The sequence below is a fragment of the Trichosurus vulpecula genome, chromosome 7 (assembly GCF_011100635.1).
Source record: "Trichosurus vulpecula isolate mTriVul1 chromosome 7, mTriVul1.pri, whole genome shotgun sequence".
In the NCBI taxonomy this organism is placed as follows: Eukaryota; Metazoa; Chordata; class Mammalia; order Diprotodontia; family Phalangeridae; genus Trichosurus; species Trichosurus vulpecula.
This window is the reverse complement of record NC_050579.1, coordinates 38,459,602-38,480,413: the sequence shown is the minus strand read 5'-3', so window position 1 is coordinate 38,480,413 and position 20,812 is coordinate 38,459,602. Positions and strand designations below refer to the sequence as shown.

Sequence of the window (20,812 nt, the reverse complement as noted above, 5' to 3'; positions counted from 1 at the left end):
TTAATTCTCCACTGAATTCCAATGTTGCATCATAGTTTGCAAAAGACCTTTCGCTACAGCACCCCTCCCCCCCAGAGGGCGCTCATCCACCTGGCTCAAGTCACCCTCAACTCGCTTTTGGCTGCTCTAGGAGGCGCTTTACACGCTTGTTCCTGATCTATAGATTCCTAAAAGTGGCCCTTCCCGGTCCTCAGTATCCCGCTCGCCGGATAAGAGCACTAGTCTCTCCCCTCTGGAGGCGGGGCTGCGGTGCTTCCCAGGCACTCGCGGATTGGTCAGCGGGGCGTGGGGTGTGGCCTTCCCTCGCGGCTGCGCCGTGCGCCCAACCCGGGCTGTCAATAAAGTTTGTTCGAAAGTCCAGCCGGGGAGGAGGTCTGACGCTTCCGCCTCCGAAGAGGCTGGGCCAGTCCGGGGCAGGGGCCGGGGCGGCGGCTGGATGAGAGGGAGGATGGAGCCCGAGCCGGATCTGGAGCTGCTGCTTCAGGAGGCCCGGGAGAGCATTGAGGCGGCGCAGACCTACCGGCGCGAGCTGGGCCAGCGGCTGCAGGGGCTGCAAGCAGCGCGGAGGCAGGTCCGAGCTCGAGACGGGTCGGGGGGGGGGGGGGCGGTGCGTGAGGGGGCGCGAGGGGAGGGGCCTGCGAGGCTGGGGCGCGAGGCGGGGGGCGGGGCCGGCGAGGGGGCGTGTGAGTGGAGGGGCTGAGGAGGGGTGGGGCCAATTGGAGGCGTGTGAGTGTACTCCACGGGAGGGTTCGGGAGCTGGGGTCCGAGCCCGCCTCGGGAGAACTGGGGGTCCGCGGGTAGGGGGTGGGTTCTGGTGCCAAATTGAGAAGGGGCGTGCGTGACTGGAGCCAGCAGGAGGCTTTGCGGCCCTTTGGCTACTGGGAGCAAAGCGAGTCTGGAAGGGGAGAAGAAATGGGGGAGGGGGCTGGGGAAGACTGGGCGGGAGGGGTCGCTTGCAGAGGCTAGAATTGCTATGAGTGTAAGAAAATGGTGGGGGCGGGGCGGGGGTCCTGTGTGACTCGCCTCGTGCCTTAGCTCTCTTCTCTCGCCTGTAAATTGAGGGGTGGGCTGGCCTCTGAGGAGAGGCCCCAGGTCTTATGATCGTTTTCCGGGGTTCAGTTCTAATGGATGCAAAGCATATGAAGGATACGTGAACTCTGCAGATTCATCAGGGCGGAATTATCAGGGAAAATATCACAGACCACACAGCTATTAATGAAGTGGAGTTTATTTGAGTGAACGAATACTTATCTCTGTATTTCCCAACATTGATGCAGTTGGTGACCCACTGTAGCTATTTGTATTTCTGTATAAATGATGACCTTTTGTTTTTTGTAAACTATAAACTTTCTCATGCTTGTGAGAAAAGTAAATTCTGTACTGGTAATAACGGTATTGTTTTAATAACTGCTTTGGATGAATAATGTGACATCTCTGAGGTATAAAATGTCTCCTCTATTATGTTTTTTCTTCTCTTCACCAGTTTTGTAGAGCTAGACCTAACTGAGGGATTTGCTACCCAAGTTAGTTTAGTAAAGCAGTGGCCAAGCTGAAAAGGGAATTCTAGTGTCTCTTCATCAGTATTCTAGCCATAATAAAAGTCTTTGGAACAAGAATCTCAAGATAACTTACAATATAACGTCTGCATTCCTCCTTTTGCTTTCATAGGAAATTTGAAGTCCCTTTTTAAAAAAGCTTAATTTGTAATATTATGATTATTTTTTATCTGAGTATGGTCAAAATCTTTATTCCCTATTAAAAGGTAAGAGTTATATATGAAAATGCTTATTACTTGTAATATTAATAAAATTATTTCTTGTAACAATCACCATGTGGTAGAAGTGACTGCATTTCAAAGTAACTTAGCACAGTTCTTTGCTAAATGTATTAATGTGTTATCTTCATACACATTCTTTTTCATCTTTCTTGCAAATTTAGACACTCAGCCTCTTGTATTGCTGTCGTTAAGAAAGACTTCATAAAGATCTAATATCCTACCTGCTTGGGGTACAGTTCGAGCATACATTCCAGCTAGATTTGTGATGACTTTGCCTTTTGTGGACTGACTAATGCTGTGCTTTCCCTTTCATGAAGGGATTCTGTGTTGTACTGTTGCTAGTTAAAACAGTTTCTGTCCCCAAAGCAAATTAGAGTGGATTTCAAATGTTGGTAATGATTCAGAGACTTGTACTACAAAGAATCAGTCCTCTGTCACTTGCATTTCAACAGGAGTTTGTATTATGAAAATGTTATCAAAGGAAGTATTTCCTTTTGTTCAGTAGCTAGATGATTTTTAAGGTTCAGTCATTTTTATAGCAGTGATCCAAAATGGAAATTTATGGCTTTATGATCAAGGATTTCACTTGAGGTAGAAGTGAAGGGGAACTCTGCTACAAATTTGCTTAGATTTTTATTCTTTTAACAAATAATTTTATTTTTTTTCTTGGTAAAGTTTTTCCTTTCGTCTTTTAAAAGCATCTTAGTAATCTTATGAAATTTCTTACATATGAAATAGTGATTTTTTGAGCGTTTATGTAAATGAAAGTTTAGAATACAACATTTTGAGTGTTGCTGTCAAAAAGAAACAAACAGAACTGTCTGACGTGTAGCAGCTTCTTCACTTGTGGTTAGGTTGGTGCCCTGCCCAGAGAAAAGGAAGTTCTGTGTAGTGAGTAGAAGTGTCAGTAAAGGCCAGAAATAAGTTTGTTTTCAACATGTTTGCAAGAGAAATTCTTAGCTTACTGAAATCCTTGGTGGTGAGATGAAAATACATAATAAATGAATTCCTATTCTCTTTGGAGATCACTTAGGTTGTCACTCAAAGGAAGAATTAACCAGTTGTACAATGACATGAAATGTTCACTTCCTTAGAGTTTTTGAGAGCTATTTATATTCCTGTGGTGTTGGTTTTTACACTTGCGTGTGATTCAAAACACTATGACTTGGTCTTCTGACTAAGACTGTTTATGTGAATTGCAATATATGTTTTCTCTATAAATTATCATGGGTCATTCTACTCTCGTTAACTAAGGGTTCAGTGCTTTGAATTAAAAAGCATCAATATGTATATTGAAATTAAATAATTGTCCATAAAAATGGATCAGTATATGAAGGGAACTGGAGTATGTCATACTTTGTACATACTTTGTGTGTCACAGCATATCTGCACTATAATCATTTGACATGTGAGGCTTCTGTGGAAGTTTGTCACTTAAAAATGGATTTTTTTCCTCTGTATCTTTAATTTCCCCCAATTTTTAACAAATGTTTTTCACAGTAATGTTGTGAAATTTCTGTCTTGCAGTTTTAGCCAGGTTCTCTTTAGACAATCATTCCCAAAGGATAGAGGAACACATTTCTTAATAGCAAGACTGAGTCAGACATAGAACAGGCTGCACTGCAGAATTGCAAGCCCAATTATGTTGGAGAAACCAGGGCAGAAAATCTTCATTCCTCACCAAGGAAAAGAATGCTACCATTGCCACTTAGACCTCCTACTTGCCCTTTTTTCTGTTACTCCACTTTTGAAGAGTATGCAAACTCCAGTGTAGTATGCTTTGATGTTTATAGTGTGTATTCAATAGGAGCCTAAGAACCAGGGGATTTCAAGGTTAGAGTACGTTTTGGTACTAGGGGGGCTTGCAGGTTTAGCTGTGGGCAGTATGTGATTGTGAAAGGAGCATACCACAGGTTCAAATTTTGTATTAAAATACTGTTTTGCCTTTCACTTCACCACACTTCCACAAATAAATGAGAAGTAACATAGTAAATGTGGTCTTCTTTAGATATCAATAATAATTCACATTTATATATTTCTTTAAGGTTTATACAGCAGTTTCCTCACAACAACCCTGTGGTTGATGAGGAATGCAAATATTATTATCTCCATTAATAAACCTTTGAAAAGTAGATTTCCATAGTTGATTTTTTCAAATTAAAGGACATTCTGCAGGTTGCATATGGAGTCAGGAGAGTGTCAGGGGAGGTGTACCTTCTTTTGGCCTCATTAAAATATTCTCTTTCACTCCTGGCTGACGGTTTTTTTAAGCATTTTCGTAAAATAATGGCTGGTATTTATATATCACTTTAAAGTTTGCAAAGTGCTTTAAATATGCCATCTCATCTGAGCCTCACAACAACCTCTGGAGATAGATGCTATCATTCCCATTTTACAGAAGAGGAAACTGAGGCTGCAAGAGGTTTGATTGGCCCAAGTTCACACAGCTAAGGAAGTGTCTGAGGACAGATTGGAATTCAGCTCTTCTTAACTGCAAGTTTATACATTGTACTACCTAGCCGTTATTTCAAAATGCAATGTTTGATATTTGGTTGCGAATTGATTTTGTGTGTATGTGATTTAGAGTTAACGAGGCTCTTGACTTGAATTTTGTAGACTAAATATCTCTACTTTTACCTCCAGAGAATGTTAAATAAAGCTAGGATGATGAATACCAAGCATTGTGTAGGACTGAGGCCATAAATCCCCCCCTCTGATTTTCTGCCTGAAGAAGATATATATACATGGGAATAAGACTATGTTTCACTCTTTAACAGTCTGGTGTACATTAATTGAGGGTAGGAGAGGACAGGCAGTCTTAGACATATAGAGAAATAGAATTTGAAAATGTAGATAGAACATTCAAGCTAGAAACCTGTAACAAGGTCTTCCGAGTACAAGTAGACAGAACAGTGCTAAAGTGGCCATCCAAGGTCAGCACAGTTAAAATGGATGCTATCATCAGAAGCAGGCACTTTGAATTTTACAGAGGCATCATTCTTACCCAAACCTTTTTGTAAGGGAGACTGGGCTCCTGTGGAAAGAACCTTGGGTTTGGTTTTACTGCTTACTCTTTGGGTGGTTTTGGTCTGACTCTTCGTTTCTTCTTTGTGATGATGTGATGGGGGGGGGCAGTGACGGAGGTGGGATAGGATTGAGATTCTCGGTCCAACAGTAGTTCTCCCCTTTGTCCTGATGCATCTTCCATCTCTCCCTCCCCACTGATTGTTCCTTTGCCTGTCAACATTTTCAGGTCTCCCTAGTCCTAAAAGCAAGACAAAAAAATACCCACCTCTTTCTTCTTTATATTACGTACTACTAGAAAGAGGAGTCTTCATTCGCCTACACCACTTCCTTCTTGGTTATTTTTTCAGGTCCTAGAAATCTGAATCCCCCAATGTGCACCCCTTCCTTCGTCACACATTGAAATTGTTTTCTCCAGGATTATAAAATGATCAAATTTTATAATTTAATGGTGGCCTTTTCTCACTTCTTGTCCTCATTCTTAATATTCACTTCTCCCTTGGCTTCTATGAACCCATTTTGGGGGACTCTCTTATTGTTCTTTCCTTGTTTTACTTAGTGATTCCTATTCTTTCTCCTTTCCCTTGAACGTCAGCGGGCTGATGTTGATTCACATTTTTTATTCATACTCTCTTTGGCAATCTCATATACTCCTGTGGTTTTAGTTATCATTGCTAGGTAACTCCCAACCTTACATCTCCTTCACAAAGTAAGGTCTCTGCCCTTTGTGGTGTTTATCTCTCCTGTGGTAATTTCATCTACTTTCATGGCTTCGTCTACTGTTACTACAAGGATGACTCTAAATCTGCATATTAGTCCTGACCTCTCTCTTAAACTCTAGAGAAGCATTTCTGGCTGCCTGTTAGACACCTCTGCCTGTCCTAACTTCAAACTGATTTTGTGTCAAAGGGAGTCTCCTAAAGCCTGGGTGATCGGGTCAATTCCCTCCTTAATAAATACTTGCTGATCAGCCAATATCTAAGAGTCAACTCATCTTCCTTGATAAATAGCTCCTCCTGAATCCTCCTTTTCTGTCCGTGGCATTGCTGTGCTGTCTCCCAGACTGGAAACCTTGGTCATTGATTCTTTCCTCCCCTCTACTTCCTCCTTCCTCCCATCGTTGTCGGCTCCCAAGACCTGTTCATCCTCTCCTTTACTTTGTCTAGCCTTTCTCCTCTACTTCTGAAATGTCTGCTATGGCCACCCCCTTTATTATTACCACTTCGTTCATGTCCTCATTTCCACTGGCCTGGACTGAAGTCCTAGTCCCCTCATTGTTATCTCCTGTCTTTGCACTTTGGCCTAAGCCAAAGCTCTGATCACATAGTTCCTTTGTTCCGAGTTCTTCAATGACTCCCCACCATCTACTGAATAAAGTCCAGTCTTTATTGCTTCTTCACCTTTCTTACTGTCATAGTACCTAACAGTGCTTTGCAGGTAGTAAGTAGGTGCTCCACATGTACTTGAATGCATCGAGTTGATACTAACACTTGTGGCATTAAAAAACAACTGTTGATAGTTCTGAAAGGCAGTTTTGTGAATTTTTAGTAACAAAGTCCATGGTGACTATTAGTCATAGGCATCTTGGCAGGGGTATTGCATATGTTCTTATCCAACAAGCAACAAGCATTTAATATATCTCAGGCATTGTTAGCCCTGGGTGATACATATTCAAAAAAAAGAATCAAACAATCACTGCTTTCAAGGCATTTGCATTCTAACTAGGGAGGGAAGTTCATATATAAATATATACAAAATAAATATAAATACAGAGTTGTTAGTTTGGAAGATCTGGCTCTAGCAGTTTGGGGGATCAGGAAAGGGTTCTTGTAGAAGGAGTGCTACTTTTCCCTACATTTCAGTGTTAAGCCACATATTTGATGACCTCAGTGTTTTCTGAGCTCATCATGTTTTAAGCTTACCAACCCCAATGATTTCAATTAGATTAAATCCAGTACATTGGAAACTTTGTAAACTTGAATTAATGTTCTACATTACTGGAGAGGTTTTGGTGGAAAGCTGAAACAAAACATAGTAGTAGTCAACATTAACAATCTTTTGGTGATATATTGAGTACTCTCAACCTTTGGGCAGTTCTAAGTTTCTAATTTTTTTCCATTTTCATTGTTATTGCCTCAAAAGACAGATGCCAGTTTAATTATAATAGCTCATATTTGTATGGTGCTTTAAGGTTGACATGCAAAGTGTTATTGTTAAAGCAGCCCTATGAAGCGAGTAGTGCAAGTGGAAGAAAAACTTAAATTTTTTTCCAACTAACAAGCATTTATTTTCTTTTGCTTCTTCTCCCTACGTTGAAAAAGAAGAAAGAAGAATCAGAGCCTTAAAACAAGTATGCTTCGTCAAGTAAAACACATTCGAACATTGGCCATGTCCAAAAATGTCTCATTTTGCATCTTGAGTCAAGTGGATGGTATGCTTTGTTATCTGTCCTCTAAAACCATGGATGGTCCTGCACTGATCAGAGCTCTCAAGGCTCTCAGAGAGTTGTTTGCCTTTACAATATAAATTATTTTTCTGATTCAGCCAATTGTTCTGCATCAGTTCATACTTCAAGTTCATCCTCCATCTTCCATGTTTCCCTGAAGCCACCTTCCATTTCTTAGGGCACGATGGTATTACACTTACATGTTATCATTTGTTCTGCCGTTTTCCATTTGGTGCTCACTCCCTTAGTTTCCAGTTCTTTGCCACTATAGAAAGAGGTGCTTTAAGTATTTTTGTCTCCATGGGTCCTTTTCTTTTCTGTTCTCTTTGGGGTAGTAGGGTTATTGCTGGATCAAAGGGTGCGGACAGTTTAGTGACTTTGGGGGCGTACTTCCAAATTAGTACAAGTGTTATTTTCCCAGTTTGACAGATGAGGGAACCGAGGCTCAGAGAGGGTAAGTGATTTGCCCAAGTCTCACAGCCTCAAATGGCAGTCTTATGATCCAAAGACCAGTGTTCTTTCTGTGATACCATACTCCCTCCCTGGACCGGTCAGGAATTCTGCCGCAGGAGCTACAGAAACAATTCAGTTTCCAATTTTTTGGACATTTTAGACATTCCTTAATCAATTCTCCCATATATCTTAAAGCATATCATGGGATTGTAAATTTTTTAAGGAATGGCCCTTTGAGATTATCTGCTCTAATCTCATTATTTTATAGAGGAAGCCTGAGGCCCAGAGGGCTCAGGGGATTTGCCTAAGATCATGTAGGCCAGTAAATAGCAGAGCTGAGCTTGCAACCAGATCCCCTGATCCTGTGGTCTTACTCCTATGTCGCAGGGCTCTGATCTGTCATTTACTGACATCCTTTTAGTTCTGTTTCTGAATCAAGTTTCAATTAAAGGCCATCTTTTACGAGCCTTGAAATAAAATCTCAGGTGAAATATGTTTAATGAGCATTTCTAGAAGATGTTTTATGGCAAGGTTCTTAGTATTTTTTGTATTGTGGAACAGTGTTTTTAAATGCAGAAAACAAAAGAGAGAGGATTACAAAAGATCCACAACCCCTGCTTATAGAGTCATTCCCTATTTTTATTTCAGGCTAATAAATACTGTTAAGAAAAAAGTCTTATTGGAGCTGCTCAGCACTTTTTAATGAGCTTCACAAAAACAAAGTAAAAAATTGATTGGATAAATGATTGAGCTGCCATACATCAGAGATGTCACATGGCTGGTGCAGATTAAAATTGCCAAGTGTTTAACAAAATAAGTAAAAATACAGCACAACACAGATGATATTAATATGTGATTTTCTAAGTCATTAACATGACTTCAGGAATCTGACCTCCATTTCTATTTGAGTTTGACACCACTGCTATACCCCATGATATTGGAGGGAAAGGATGTTTGTTCCAAGACACTGTCTAATTCTCTAGTAGTAAATGAAAGGCTTTGAGTAACATGGACAAAGCCCAAAGTAGGATTTCAGGAAGTGAGGGGGCTTAGTTTATTCCCTCTTCCCTAGCTTTTTTGCTGCTCTATATCCATGCACTTCCTTTTTTTGTAGGTGCTAAAAGAAAAACAAGATGTATGTAGGTTCTAGAGTAGTTGAGGAGCTTTCGAATTCTTTCTGAAAAGGAAATTGCCTTTACTTAACTAAGGTACTTCCTATATGTGCTATATCCGTTGCTTATAAAGCTCTAGATGCAACCTCTTTTTGTGGGCTGCTTACTGCAGAATTTCCTGCGGTGTGATAGAAGTAAAAATTCTAAAGATAATTCGAACCATAGTGATTTATTTGTATTGTTACTTTTCTCTGCGCTTTCTTTTCTCTGATTTTTAAAAATAAATCCTTAAAACTACATGATAAACCAAATTAAGTACATTAAATCTCCTGCCTTATCTTGGTTTGTTTGACATTTGGATTTACTTCGTAGCTGTCTTCTGATAAAATAACAAATTAAAATTCAGTTTTTTTCAATCTGAATTTCTGTTTTCTGTGTATCACATTTTGACAAGTTCTTCCTTGGATGTCTTTTCTTGGTCGTTAAAAACTAGGCATAGTGAATCTGAAATGGAACACAAATATGGGTTAGGATAGTAGAATTTCACTTTTAACATGACAAAACTTGCAAAACCCGGTATGTGGTTGTTTTAATTTGTGTAATTCTATTTGTCTCCACTTCAAGGGAAAGTCCTGTTTTGAATGAGATGGTGTGAATTGCATGTTAAGTGAATTCTTTCTTTAACATTTTGGGAACACTCAAGTTAAATTTGTTTTAAATAGATGTATAGACCAGAAACATTTTTCTGACATGTTTTCCTTAGGAGATTGGCATTTAATTTACCTTGTCCATTCTCCAGTGGGCCTCTAGGGATTGATAATTAATATCTAATTTGTAGTTATCCTAGCAGAAGGTCTCTTTATTTCTATGAGATGATTTCTCTTGTGACTTTTAATTCATTTTTTGTTTTTCTTTGCCAGTTTTTTTTTAATTAGAAAAGAATTCCTAATCTGTTTTAAAATAAATTTTATTAATGTTTTATTTGTATATCACCTAAACTTCCCTCTGTATTCTCCTCCACAAAATTATTCCATGTAACAAAGAATTTTTTTTAAAAGAAAATAGAAAAGTCAGCCCCTGCCCTCAAAGACAATCTTATGGAGGAAGACAGAGCACAAAAGGAAGCTGGAAAGGTGGGAGGGGGCTTTATTTTTGAAAGAAAGTTGTCTTTTCCCCGTGTTATCATCTGGTGTATTCCTGTATCAATATTAAAATGGAATTTTTGTTCATTTTGGCAAGTATTTTGAAATATTTTAATAAAGGGCTGATATTTTTGGAAAAAGAAGAAAAAACAAAAAAGAGGAAAAAGGGGGAAAAATCAACAAAACCACTTAATTCATTGAAAAAACATCTGACGATCCAGTCAATGTTTTACACTGGTGGATTCCTTCCCCAACCCCCACTCTCTGCAAAAGAGTAGGGGGAAAGGTTCTTCTCATATCTCTTCTTTGGGACCACACTTGTTCTTTGTAATTTTGCAATATACATTCTCAAATTGTTTTGTAGTTACAGTCATTTTCTTGTCTCTGCTTCATTTTGCATCAGTTCATATAAGTTTTTCCAGTGTTACCTGTATTTATCATATTTGTCATTTTTTACAACAGTAATATTCCATTGTAAAACAAAATTTATTTAAAGACAACTAAGGAAATGTCAAACTATTGCCCGTGCCTGGAATGACATCGTGCCTGGTCCTGCTTGTCGGAGAATACCAGTAGCAATAATTACAGTGATAATGATCAATGATATCTAATCAGTCAACAAATAATCTAGTTTCTTTAGACAAATAAGGTTCATGAAGTAGGGGATAAAGTATAATAAGGCAGGAAAGGCAGTCTGGAGCCAGATTGTGAAGGACCTTAAATGTTAAACAAAGGAGTTTTATCTTTGATCCTAGATATAATAGGGAGTCGTTGAAGTTTATTGAGTAGAGGAATAATGATGTAGGAATATCACTTTGCAGATGCATGAAGGATAGATCAAAGAGCAGAGACACTTGAAGCAGGGAGGACCCCTTTCGATAGTTCAGTTGAGAAATGATAACAGCCTGAACTAGGGTCGTGGCTGTATGAACAGGGAATGGGTAAACTTGCCAAGACTTAGCAACAGATCGCACATGTGGGGTGAGGGAGAGCGAGGAGCCAGATGACCCTCGCTTTGTAAAATTGAGTGAGGATATGTGTGGTGGTGCCTTTGACAATAACAAGGAAGTTCGGAAGAGGAATGAGGGTTTGGGGAAAGATGAGTTCTGTTTTGGACATATGTAATTGGACATTGATATGCTTTAAAAGTTTATAAATCACTTAACATATCATCACTTTGATCCTCATAGTAACCCTATGGTACTACAAATGTTATTACACCCAATTTGTGGATGAGCAAATGGAGGCTTAGAAAAATTTTTATTTCTTTTCCCAAAGTCATAACCAGTAAGTTTCTCTCAGAGCTAGAACTTGAACCTAGGCTTGAGTGGTAGTGTCCAGATGATAACTATGCAGTACCCTGAAATCACCATTGGTTGTGATCTCTCAGGACCCATCTAGTTCTATATTTATGATCATATGGGTACATATATTATTCTGGTCCTTTTCAGAGGTTCTGATTTCCCAATTTTTATGTCTTTTCAGATCAAAGAGAGTGCATCACAGACGAGGGATGCCCTCAGGCAACATTTTAGTGATCTAAAGGGAACCCTCAGGAAGCTTTTGGACGAACGATTAGTGTCTCTGTTACAAGAAGTGGACACCATCGAGCAGGAGACCATCAAGCCATTAGATGACTGCCAGAAACTCATAGAGCATGGAGTCAGCACCGCTGAAGACTTAGTCCGAGAAGGTAGGAAGCCGGGTCCTTCCCAAGTTTTACCATCTGAAAATCTTCTGAAGAGAGGGGCATGTGTACATGTGTTTGTAAGAACTATGACATTGTAGTGATTTGTCCAAGTTCAACAGACTTTTCCCAATTTTGGTAGTTTTGTAAGATGTTCATGGTCATCTTCTTTAAAGCTTCATGTGTAATTCAGAATGGCAGATGTACAAGAATGCGCCCCGCCTTGGAGTAGATTCAAAGAGTGCTCTGTAAAACAAGAAGCACGTTGGATTTCAGACTTTATCACCTTTTTCAAATGGTGGAAGCCCAGCTAACCATTTTTAGGTTCTCTAGGGTTGTTGGAAGGTCCTCTGGAGCTCATCTAGTCTTTTCACCTCACTTTTCAGATGAGACATCTGAGGCCCAGAGAGGGTGAGGGACTTGTCCAAGGTCACACAGCAGTCAAGTGTCACAGGATCCTTGGGCTCTCAAGCTCAGTATCAACATGATGTCTCATCAGTCATGTAAATAATAGTAGCTTGTAAATTAATTCTTCACAGTTTATAAATTATTTTTCTATCAAACGCCTATAAATTTGGTAGAAGTATTAGGCATAAGGGGTAGACCTGTGATTTCATTGCTGTGAGAATTCCCAGATGAAGAAATGTCTCTATCCATTTAGTTTGACACATATTCTACAACTTAGAGTCTTCTGGAGTTGCCTAGAGCTGGGAGAGGCTAAGAGACTTTGCTAGGATGACATGGTAGTCGTCAGAGGCAGCCCTTGAGTTCAGGTGTTTCAGTTCCTGGCATGGCCTGCTCTCTAGCCACACTGCCTTTCTACACTGCAAGTAGTAGGATTCCTGTTTTGCATTTCAGGGAAATGAAACCCAGGGACTTGCCCATGACCTACCTGACGGCCAGAACTTGAGTCTAGGTCTTCGGATTCTAATTCTGGTGGTCTTTATATCATACCTGCGTTTGACCTAGAGATCGTTTGTAGAGGGGTGTTTTCAACAGTCATGAAGTTCAAAAAATTGAATTTCAGAATTTTCCTCTAGCCTTTGAGTGATGACAGTTCCTTTTTACTTTTTTTTTAAATATTTTTTTCCTTTTTGAGAGTTCTTGTGCCTTTATTTGTAGAAACTAGTGAATGATGATGATTTGACTGGGGTCAGGACTGCACTTAGGGCTCAAACAAGTTCTGTTGTGAAGCATTTACTTGATAGATTTTGGACTGGCAGTTTGGATAGAGGCCTTTGTGCTAGTAATCAGTAGGTTTGGTGGGCTGATGGTCTTGAGGTTAGTGTCTGGCTTCCTCAGCATTTCTGGTAAGCTTGGGGTTGGTGAAGTTGAATATCAAGGAACTTGAATGTTTGGGGGTAAATTTTAGCCCAGTGACTTTGGTGGTAGTTTTGAGGCAAGGGTACATGGTAGGGCCAATGGGCTTGGTGATCTTGGCATTAGGGATATGGTGCTGAGGGCCTTAGCAGCATTGCTGGACTATGTCATCTGCAGTCCTTCCTTGTTATGCTCCTTAGCAAAAGCACATATTTCTTTGGAACTTGGGGTCAACCAGTTTCAGAAATTCAGATTTCCGTGACCTGGGGTTTTTAATGCCATTTCTTTACCACTTTCAGGATTGGATGTAGGTGGTGTGGTTCCTATATCTGACCATATTTACACCATTGTCTGTGTCCTGGGACTTAGTAATCACCTTTAAAAAATAATGGTACTCTTCTTTGGATCGCTCTGAGCTGAGTGCCATAGAGACAGAGCATGACTTTAGTTATAAGGCTAAAGACCCAGGTTTGATTTGTTGTCTGGATTCTAGTTAGCTTTGCTCTTTTCTGAGACTTTTGTAACCACAGAACATACCCATCTGTGATGGCCAGGCCGTGGGAAGACCTGCCACCTAGAGGCATCCTGCCACTTTGCTTTACCTCTTCCCTTTGTCTGCTGATTATGTACTGGGTTTTAAGAAGACTGGAGTCACCAACTGTGTGTCCTCCAGTGAGGTAGAGGAACACCATACCTGACAATCAGCCCTGCCTCTATACCCTGCAATCCCCCTGACACTGTCATAAGACCTACCAATATAACCTAAGGACCTCTGGCCCTTGCCATTTACCCTTACCATTCCCCTCCACCTTTAGGACTTAAGGGCTTTGCCATCTACAATTAAACTTGCTTTTCTTTGTTGTCTCCACCAATTAGAATGTGCGGTCTATTTTCTGTTTCTATCCTCAGCACTTACCACATAGGAAGTACTTAATAAATGCTTTTTAAGGATCCATATGTACAAAAATATTTATTGCAGCTCTTTTTGTGGTGACAAAGAATTGGAAACTAAGGAGAGAATGGCTGAACAAGTTATGGTATATGAATGTGATGGAATATTATTGTGATGTAAGAAATGATGAAGGCAATGGTTTCAGAGAAACCTGGGAAGATTTACATGAACTGATACAGAGGGAGGGGAGCAAAACCAGGAGAACAATCATACTATGACAACAGTATCGTAAAGACACGAGAGTCTTAGTAGCCCTGATCAGCCAACCGCAGTTCCAGAGGTCTCATTATGAAACATGCCACTGCCCACCTCCAGGTAGAGAGCTGATGGAGCTTGAGTACAAATTGAAGCCAGTGCAGGAATGTTTTGCTTGACTATACACATTTGTACTAAGTTTTGTTTTTCTTGCTTTCTCATTTTTCACTGTGTTGCCAACATGTATGTCCTGTTCTAAAAATACTGTTTTGAATCATTCAGTCTCAGTATTCTTCTCTGTACTTGCCTTCAATCTGAAGCTGTATATACATTAGTCTCTCCATTTTTTCTAGCCTCTCAGTTATATTTCCCTTTATTATACACAAGATTTTCACAGGTTTTGCGTGGTTTCAGGCAGATTCCTGTCTTTTTTCACATTTTACATGTTTTCTCTCTTTGGGTACGATCAGAAAAATCAGCTAAAAGCCCAGTGTAGTTCAATCAAATTAACTTAGGTGTATGTTACCCTTAATTGCCTAGCCAGAACAATATAATTCCCAACAGACTGCTGTAGAAGAAGCCAGAGAAAACAAAGGTATCAGCCCATTCTTATAAAAGTTTACTATAACAATAAAGCAACATGCTTAAGCTTAATTATCTCTCTGATGGCAAAGTCTACATACTATCCATACTTTCTGACGTCAAAGTCTGTATGCTATTCATGCTCTCAGTTCTAAAACAGAAAGGTAGGACCAGTAAACTTTCTGGATTTTTATTAAGTCCTAGTCTGAGGTAATTTAACAATAGTATCTGATTGTATAGACATCTTAAAATTTGTAAATGTCATTCAGAAGTAAAAGGTAGATTAAGACTTGTATTGTGATTTTCTGTAGACTAAATGAAGTGGCTTGTAACAGCACAGAACCCTAGGGTAATTACATATACTCATTTAGGGAAAACATAAGCAATGTTCATTTTTACATGTATATCAATATTTATTACAGTAGAATTGCTTCTAAGGCTTCCATATACAATGTTTAAATTGACAACTGGTACCTTAATGAGACATGTTGTAGTTTTATTAGGAGGTCCATTGAAGCTTTCAAAAGTTAATGTTATGTCATTAAAGGAAAGATGTGAAATAAAACATCAGAAAAACAAGCCACTCTAGGAAAAATGAAGTAAAAAAGGGGAGAAGTGAAATTACGACAATGAAAAAAGTTGAAGTCAAGTCAGTTTTGAATATTTGGATATTTTGAAGAGAAGAGATGATAAGCTCTATCTTTCACAGATGAATGTTTATTGTTCAGTTCAGTGCTATTCATTGCTTCCTTAATATTAATGGATTCTAGCTTGGGTTCTAGTCATCCTTCCTGCTCCTTTGTTTGGATGAAGCTGGTGCTTTAAAACTTTCTCCCGTCCTTTGGCTCTTTAAGGGTTTTTCTGGAAGAGTTTGCTTTTTTCCTCTTGGTCGTTTTGTCAGTTTTGCTGTCAGAAGTGTTCCCAGATGAGCTCGAAGATACAGATTCCTTAAATTTGGGCATTGAATTGTGCTTCCCATACTCTCCGCTGCTCTGTTTCTTGGTTTACAGGCCCTGTTTTTGCTTTCTCAATAGGTAGGGGTGGCAGAGGAGAGAGGAAAAGAGAGAATTCAGAACTAAAATAAAGTAAAATTGAATTCAGAGAATTTTTTTATTTATTCACTCATACTGCTTATCCTTGCAAATGACTCCTCACATTGTATGTTGTTAGTCACAAGAGGCATGCTAGGACGGATATGTGCATGAATGTAGGTCATGGGTCATAACTACTGGAAAATAACTCTACTCCACCCCACTATTATTAATACATCATTCATATCATCTTCACATACAAAAGACACCATATCTTTGTCTTATTCAGCATGAATTGACAAGACACTAAGACAAAGTGCCTTTTTAAAAGTTTGTTTTAAAACCTTACATGATTATCCCCCTAGAGACTTCAAGTTTAGAAACAGACTAAAAGGCAATTCATACAGGTCAAGAATGTGTGCCCACTTCCCTAAGGAATAGGATACAGTTTTTTAATTTTAGAAAACAAGTTCCTAGATATACATACCATAAATATCTGTTACAGTATATGGTGCTTAAGTATTTTAATTTTCAAATCCTGTTTTTAGCTTGCAAAATAAAAACTTGTTTATAGAATTTCAAAGATTATGTTGAACTGACTTGCCCCCATTTTCCTTTTGTTAAAGATTCTGTGACCCTAAGAACTTTAGGACTGTAACAACAGTGTCAAAGTCTGGATAGAGAAATAGTAACAACACAAATGATCCCTTATCTTTCAACCAATGAGTGTAGTTAGTGGTGCAGTATGGGATATCCTTGTTAGTCTTGTTTTGCTTCCATTAGTTTTGCTGTCATTGTTATGCCCAACCTGGTCTTCAACTAATATTGCATGGAATTCTTTTTAAAAACTAGAACTCTGCCCCTTGACTTTTTTTTTAACTTTCCAACAACATTTTCATAAGACAAATGAGTCACACAATGTTACGAGCAAACTAAATCTTGCAAAAATTGAGATAATACTTTCAAATGATTAAGGGGAATAGTGCACAAATCAGTCCTTCCTTAATGGAGCGGTCTCCTCTTGAATGCCATTTTTAGCAGCAGTGCAGATCTTAGCGCATCTCCGGCGTGTACATCTCTCTCAGCTGCAGAAATAAAGACATCCTTCACTAGCCGCATGGCCCTTTCCAAGGACAGAGGAACGTGCTCCACATCTTGCATATTCTTAAAACCAACCTGATGGTCAAGCAGAGGCTGAAGCATAGCACTTGCTGATCCTCCAGCCTGGTAAGATCCCACAGGATCAGAACTGTACACAGCTCCTTTCCCTTCTTCATCAAGTCTACCAATGATGTTATAAACATAGTAAGGAAAGAAACGTCTTGAAGAGAGGATTGTAGGCAACATTACTGCAGTTGCTCCTGTGGTCATGGCCTTATTGTTGGAATGCTTGTACATCTTTAATCTTGCTTCAGTAATTTTAATAAGTGTAAGGCAGTCTCCATGAAAACCACTGCATCCAATGACCGTTTTGTCTGTTAGTTTGTAACATTTGGGACGATCCCAAGTGTGAATTGAAAAACCTTCACTCAGTTGGGTATCAGAGGCAACAGTGGAAAAATCTTCTCCAGCAATTGCCAGAACAGTTCCTCCATTGAAGATGTAGGGCAAGAAGTGGCACTGCACGGGACCCGCGCTGTTGTGAGGCTCCAGCTCCTGCTCCGGCCCGAGCCCCGGGTACATAGCGGCGAAGGGGGAAGCGGACGTCGCGAGGTGGCGGCACCAAGAACTGCTCCGCCGGCTGTTGTCTCTGTCCCTTGACTTTGTAAGATATTGTGTGTTAGTGTTCTGGCAAGGGTTATCTCCTATGCTTGCTAATGATTCTGTGGCAGGGAAAGTTAGAAGTTACCAGGCTCTCTGTTTCACTGATACTCAGTAGTCTTTCTGGGAAAACGGTGATATCGAAGCAGATATGACATATAAAACTTTCTTTGCTTGCTTGTCAGTGGTTCCCCTCTCTCAGGGAGGCTGATCATCAGCTGATGATGCAGTGTATAGAGCACTGAGCCTGGAGTCGGGAAGACCCAAGTACGGATTTGGCCTCAGACACTCATTACCTGTGTGTCCCCTGGCAAGTCACTTAATCTTCAGTTTCCCCAACTGCAAAATGGGGGTGATAATAATAGCACTTATATTGAAGAGTTGTCGTAAGAATCAAATGAGATAATATTTCTAAAAACACTTAGCATAGCCTGGCACATGGTAATGTATATAATGTAATATAAATGATTTTCCCCTTTATCATCATTCCCTTTCCCCTTCAGTCCTTGGACTTAACTGGCTTTTTTTTTCCTACTGGTAGTTTTAAAAAATAATAACAATAAATTTTATTGGTAATTTTGTTTTTAATTATCCTCAATTTCCTCCTGTGTCCCTCTCCATAACTCTCCCAGAGAGCCATCTTGTACCTCTTAGTAGTAGTTGTCTATATTTTTCCTCCCTTGTATGTAAACTGAGGAAACATGGACGGTTTGGTGTTTTGTTTTTCCTGGTTTTGTGTCTATCCGTTAAATCAGCTTGATAAGAATTCTACCAGTTACCACGTGATAGCCAAAACAGTGTTTTTTTCTTTAACCCATTCCTTAATAGTGCTGTTTTTCTCTTCTCTGACCCCAGGTGAGATTGCCGTACTTGGTGGTATGGGAGAAAAAAATGAAAAACTATGGAGCTTTACCAAAAAGGCCTCACACATTCAACTGGACAGGTAAAGGTATTATTGTTACCTTTAGTTTGTTTTTTGAGAATTGAGCCTAGTATATGCTATTTCTTTTTATTACACAGTTAGTTGATTTTGAGGGAGATGGAGAATATTCATTTTCAGGGTTACCCTTATTTTTTATTTTGTTTACCAGTATTACTTATACATAATGTGGCTCCCTACCTTTTTTTTTTTTTTTTGCAGAGAAGGATTATGAGTATGAAACATTGTGCATATTATGAGACTTGGTTGATGTTTTGGTTAGTTTTGCTGAACCACTTTTTTTTTCCTTTTTATTGTTAGTTACAAGTATATGGCTCACTGGGTAAAGCGGATGTATTCAGAAATGAAAGTGATATGAAAAAAAGATCATACAAATTTTTAAAAAATTAAAACAAAATAGTGATGACTTTCATCTTCTTAAATTTTGTTAATGTTCATGTAAGATGGAAAGATCATATGGTTTTAATCCCCAAGCATGTTGCTGAAACAGAAACATTCCTTAGATATAAAGGCTAATCTTTGTAAATTTGACAGTTGAGACCCTACCAATTTTCTACAAACTCTGTGGTTATAATTCCTTGTGGTTGTAAAATGGGAACATGTTAGTAACATCTTGCATAACTCCTGCTCCTAGAAACGTCTCTGGGCTTCAACTCCCTCCTGAGTTTCAACAGCATGTAAGCAATATAGAATTGGAGCAATTGCTTATTCCCTCAATTTATCCTCTTCTCTGGTCTCAATATTTTTAAATATCAATAAGCATTAATGTTGTTTCTCCAGCTTGCCAGAAGTGCCTCTGCTGGTTGATGTGCCGTGTTTATCTGCTCAGTTGGATGATTCAATTCTCACCATAGTCAAGGATCAGATTTTCAATCATGGCACAGTGGCATCTCGGCCACCAGTACAGATAGAAGAACTCATAGAAAAGCCTGGAGGTATCATAGTACGATGGTGTAAGGTGAGTTATTCAATGTGAGAAGTTTGCTTTAAAATGTTTTTATGAGTTGATGCCTTGCTTTTTATTTCATGTTTAGGGATTCAGCAGATTTTCTTATTTTCTCAAAATAAAAATCCCTTTATGATCGAAATATAGTAAAAAGGAACTTGAACTGAGATAGCTATTCTAGTATGAAGGAGATAGTTGTTTAGAAAGATGCCTTACTTCCTTCACACCTTCCTGTACATCATTTTCCATTGCCAGTTTTTCAGCTCAGCTTTGTAGTGGGTTGGGGACCTGTTGCAGATGTGTTCAGTAAAAAAGCCAGAAGATATTGCTGAAAGTGACCTGGCCTGCCCCCATCTCTATTCACTGCTGTTCTTTTAGAACACTTCTAAAATAAGATTCACAAAGAGTGTCTTCTACTTGAGTACTTCATTCATCGAAAATTTTCACATTAAATTTGCATGCTGTATATAAGGGTTAATCTCTTGTTGTGATGTCTCAGCTGTTGACAGATACATTATTTATAGATCACTACCCAGTCTGTAAAAATGTTATTTCCAAGTGTGATAAATCTTAGTTCTCTTAAGAAGCTGTGGTATGGAAGACATCACTAATATTAGTACTGCTCAAATAAAGTAGCTGTTAGTAATCTCTACTCATTGAAATCAGGGCCCTTGTCCCATATATTATACAGGGGCAGCTGTAGAGAGGGGACAATTGATGTGTGACTCTTTTGTCCCTAGCACTATATTTTGTCTTCAGTAATCTCTTATGGAGTCATTTCCAGAGTTATATTTACATACCATTCTTCCAAAGAAGCAGAATTGTTCATCTTCCCTAGAAGCTATAAATTACTCAATTCAACAGACACTTATTAATCGCTTATTATGTGCCAGCTGGGGAAAATGACGTACTATAGTCCTTGATCCTCAAGGAGTTTACAGTGTAGCTGTTCACTGTGGTGTATTTCATACAGCCTTCTTGAGTATTGCTGCCAACGTTTAATCTGAATTTGCTATTTGTTGTCATGAGGAAAGGAAAGAGGACACTAATTTTTAGGTGCTTCTCTTCAGAGTTCTGAGTGGTGATATTGAAGGAAATTTATCTTTTGGTCATTTGGCTCACGGTAAGCCTTTCTCTTCAGGTTGATGATGACTTTACAGCACAAGATTACAGACTCCAGTTTCGTAAGAGTACGTCAAATCACTTTGAAGATGTATACGTTGGTTCTGAAACAGAATTCATAGTGTTACATATAGATCCCAATGTTGACTATCAGTTCAGAGTATGCGCTAGAGGGGACGGTCGGCAGGAGTGGAGTCCATGGAGTGTTCCGCAGATGGGCCATTCTACATTGGTGCCTCACGGTATGCCCCGTTTTTGTCACTTTTCTGTAGCACTATCTGCGTATCAAAATATTACATTTTGTGCTTTTAGTTTCTCAGGG

At 39.3% G+C, this 20,812-nt stretch overlaps 2 protein-coding genes across 2 annotated transcripts in view; one reads left to right on the top strand and one right to left on the bottom strand.

The window, feature by feature from the left end:
* The first annotated feature begins 287 nt into the window (after window positions 1-287).
* CRLF3 (cytokine receptor like factor 3) overlaps window positions 288-20,812 on the top strand; it is a 38,038-nt gene continuing 17,513 nt past the window's right edge. Inside the window, exons 1-5 of the mRNA XM_036767444.1 lie at window positions 288-571; window positions 11,440-11,647; window positions 18,338-18,425; window positions 19,203-19,380; window positions 20,510-20,732. Coding sequence (XP_036623339.1) covers window positions 437-571; window positions 11,440-11,647; window positions 18,338-18,425; window positions 19,203-19,380; window positions 20,510-20,732 — 832 coding nt within the window. The 5' untranslated portion in view covers window positions 288-436. The remainder of the gene's footprint in view (window positions 572-11,439; window positions 11,648-18,337; window positions 18,426-19,202; window positions 19,381-20,509; window positions 20,733-20,812) is intronic.
* LOC118856896 (proteasome subunit beta type-1-like) lies at window positions 16,724-17,404 on the bottom strand. The gene has a single exon (XM_036767445.1). It carries the CDS (start codon window positions 17,402-17,404, stop codon window positions 16,724-16,726), a length of 681 nt encoding a protein of 226 aa, XP_036623340.1.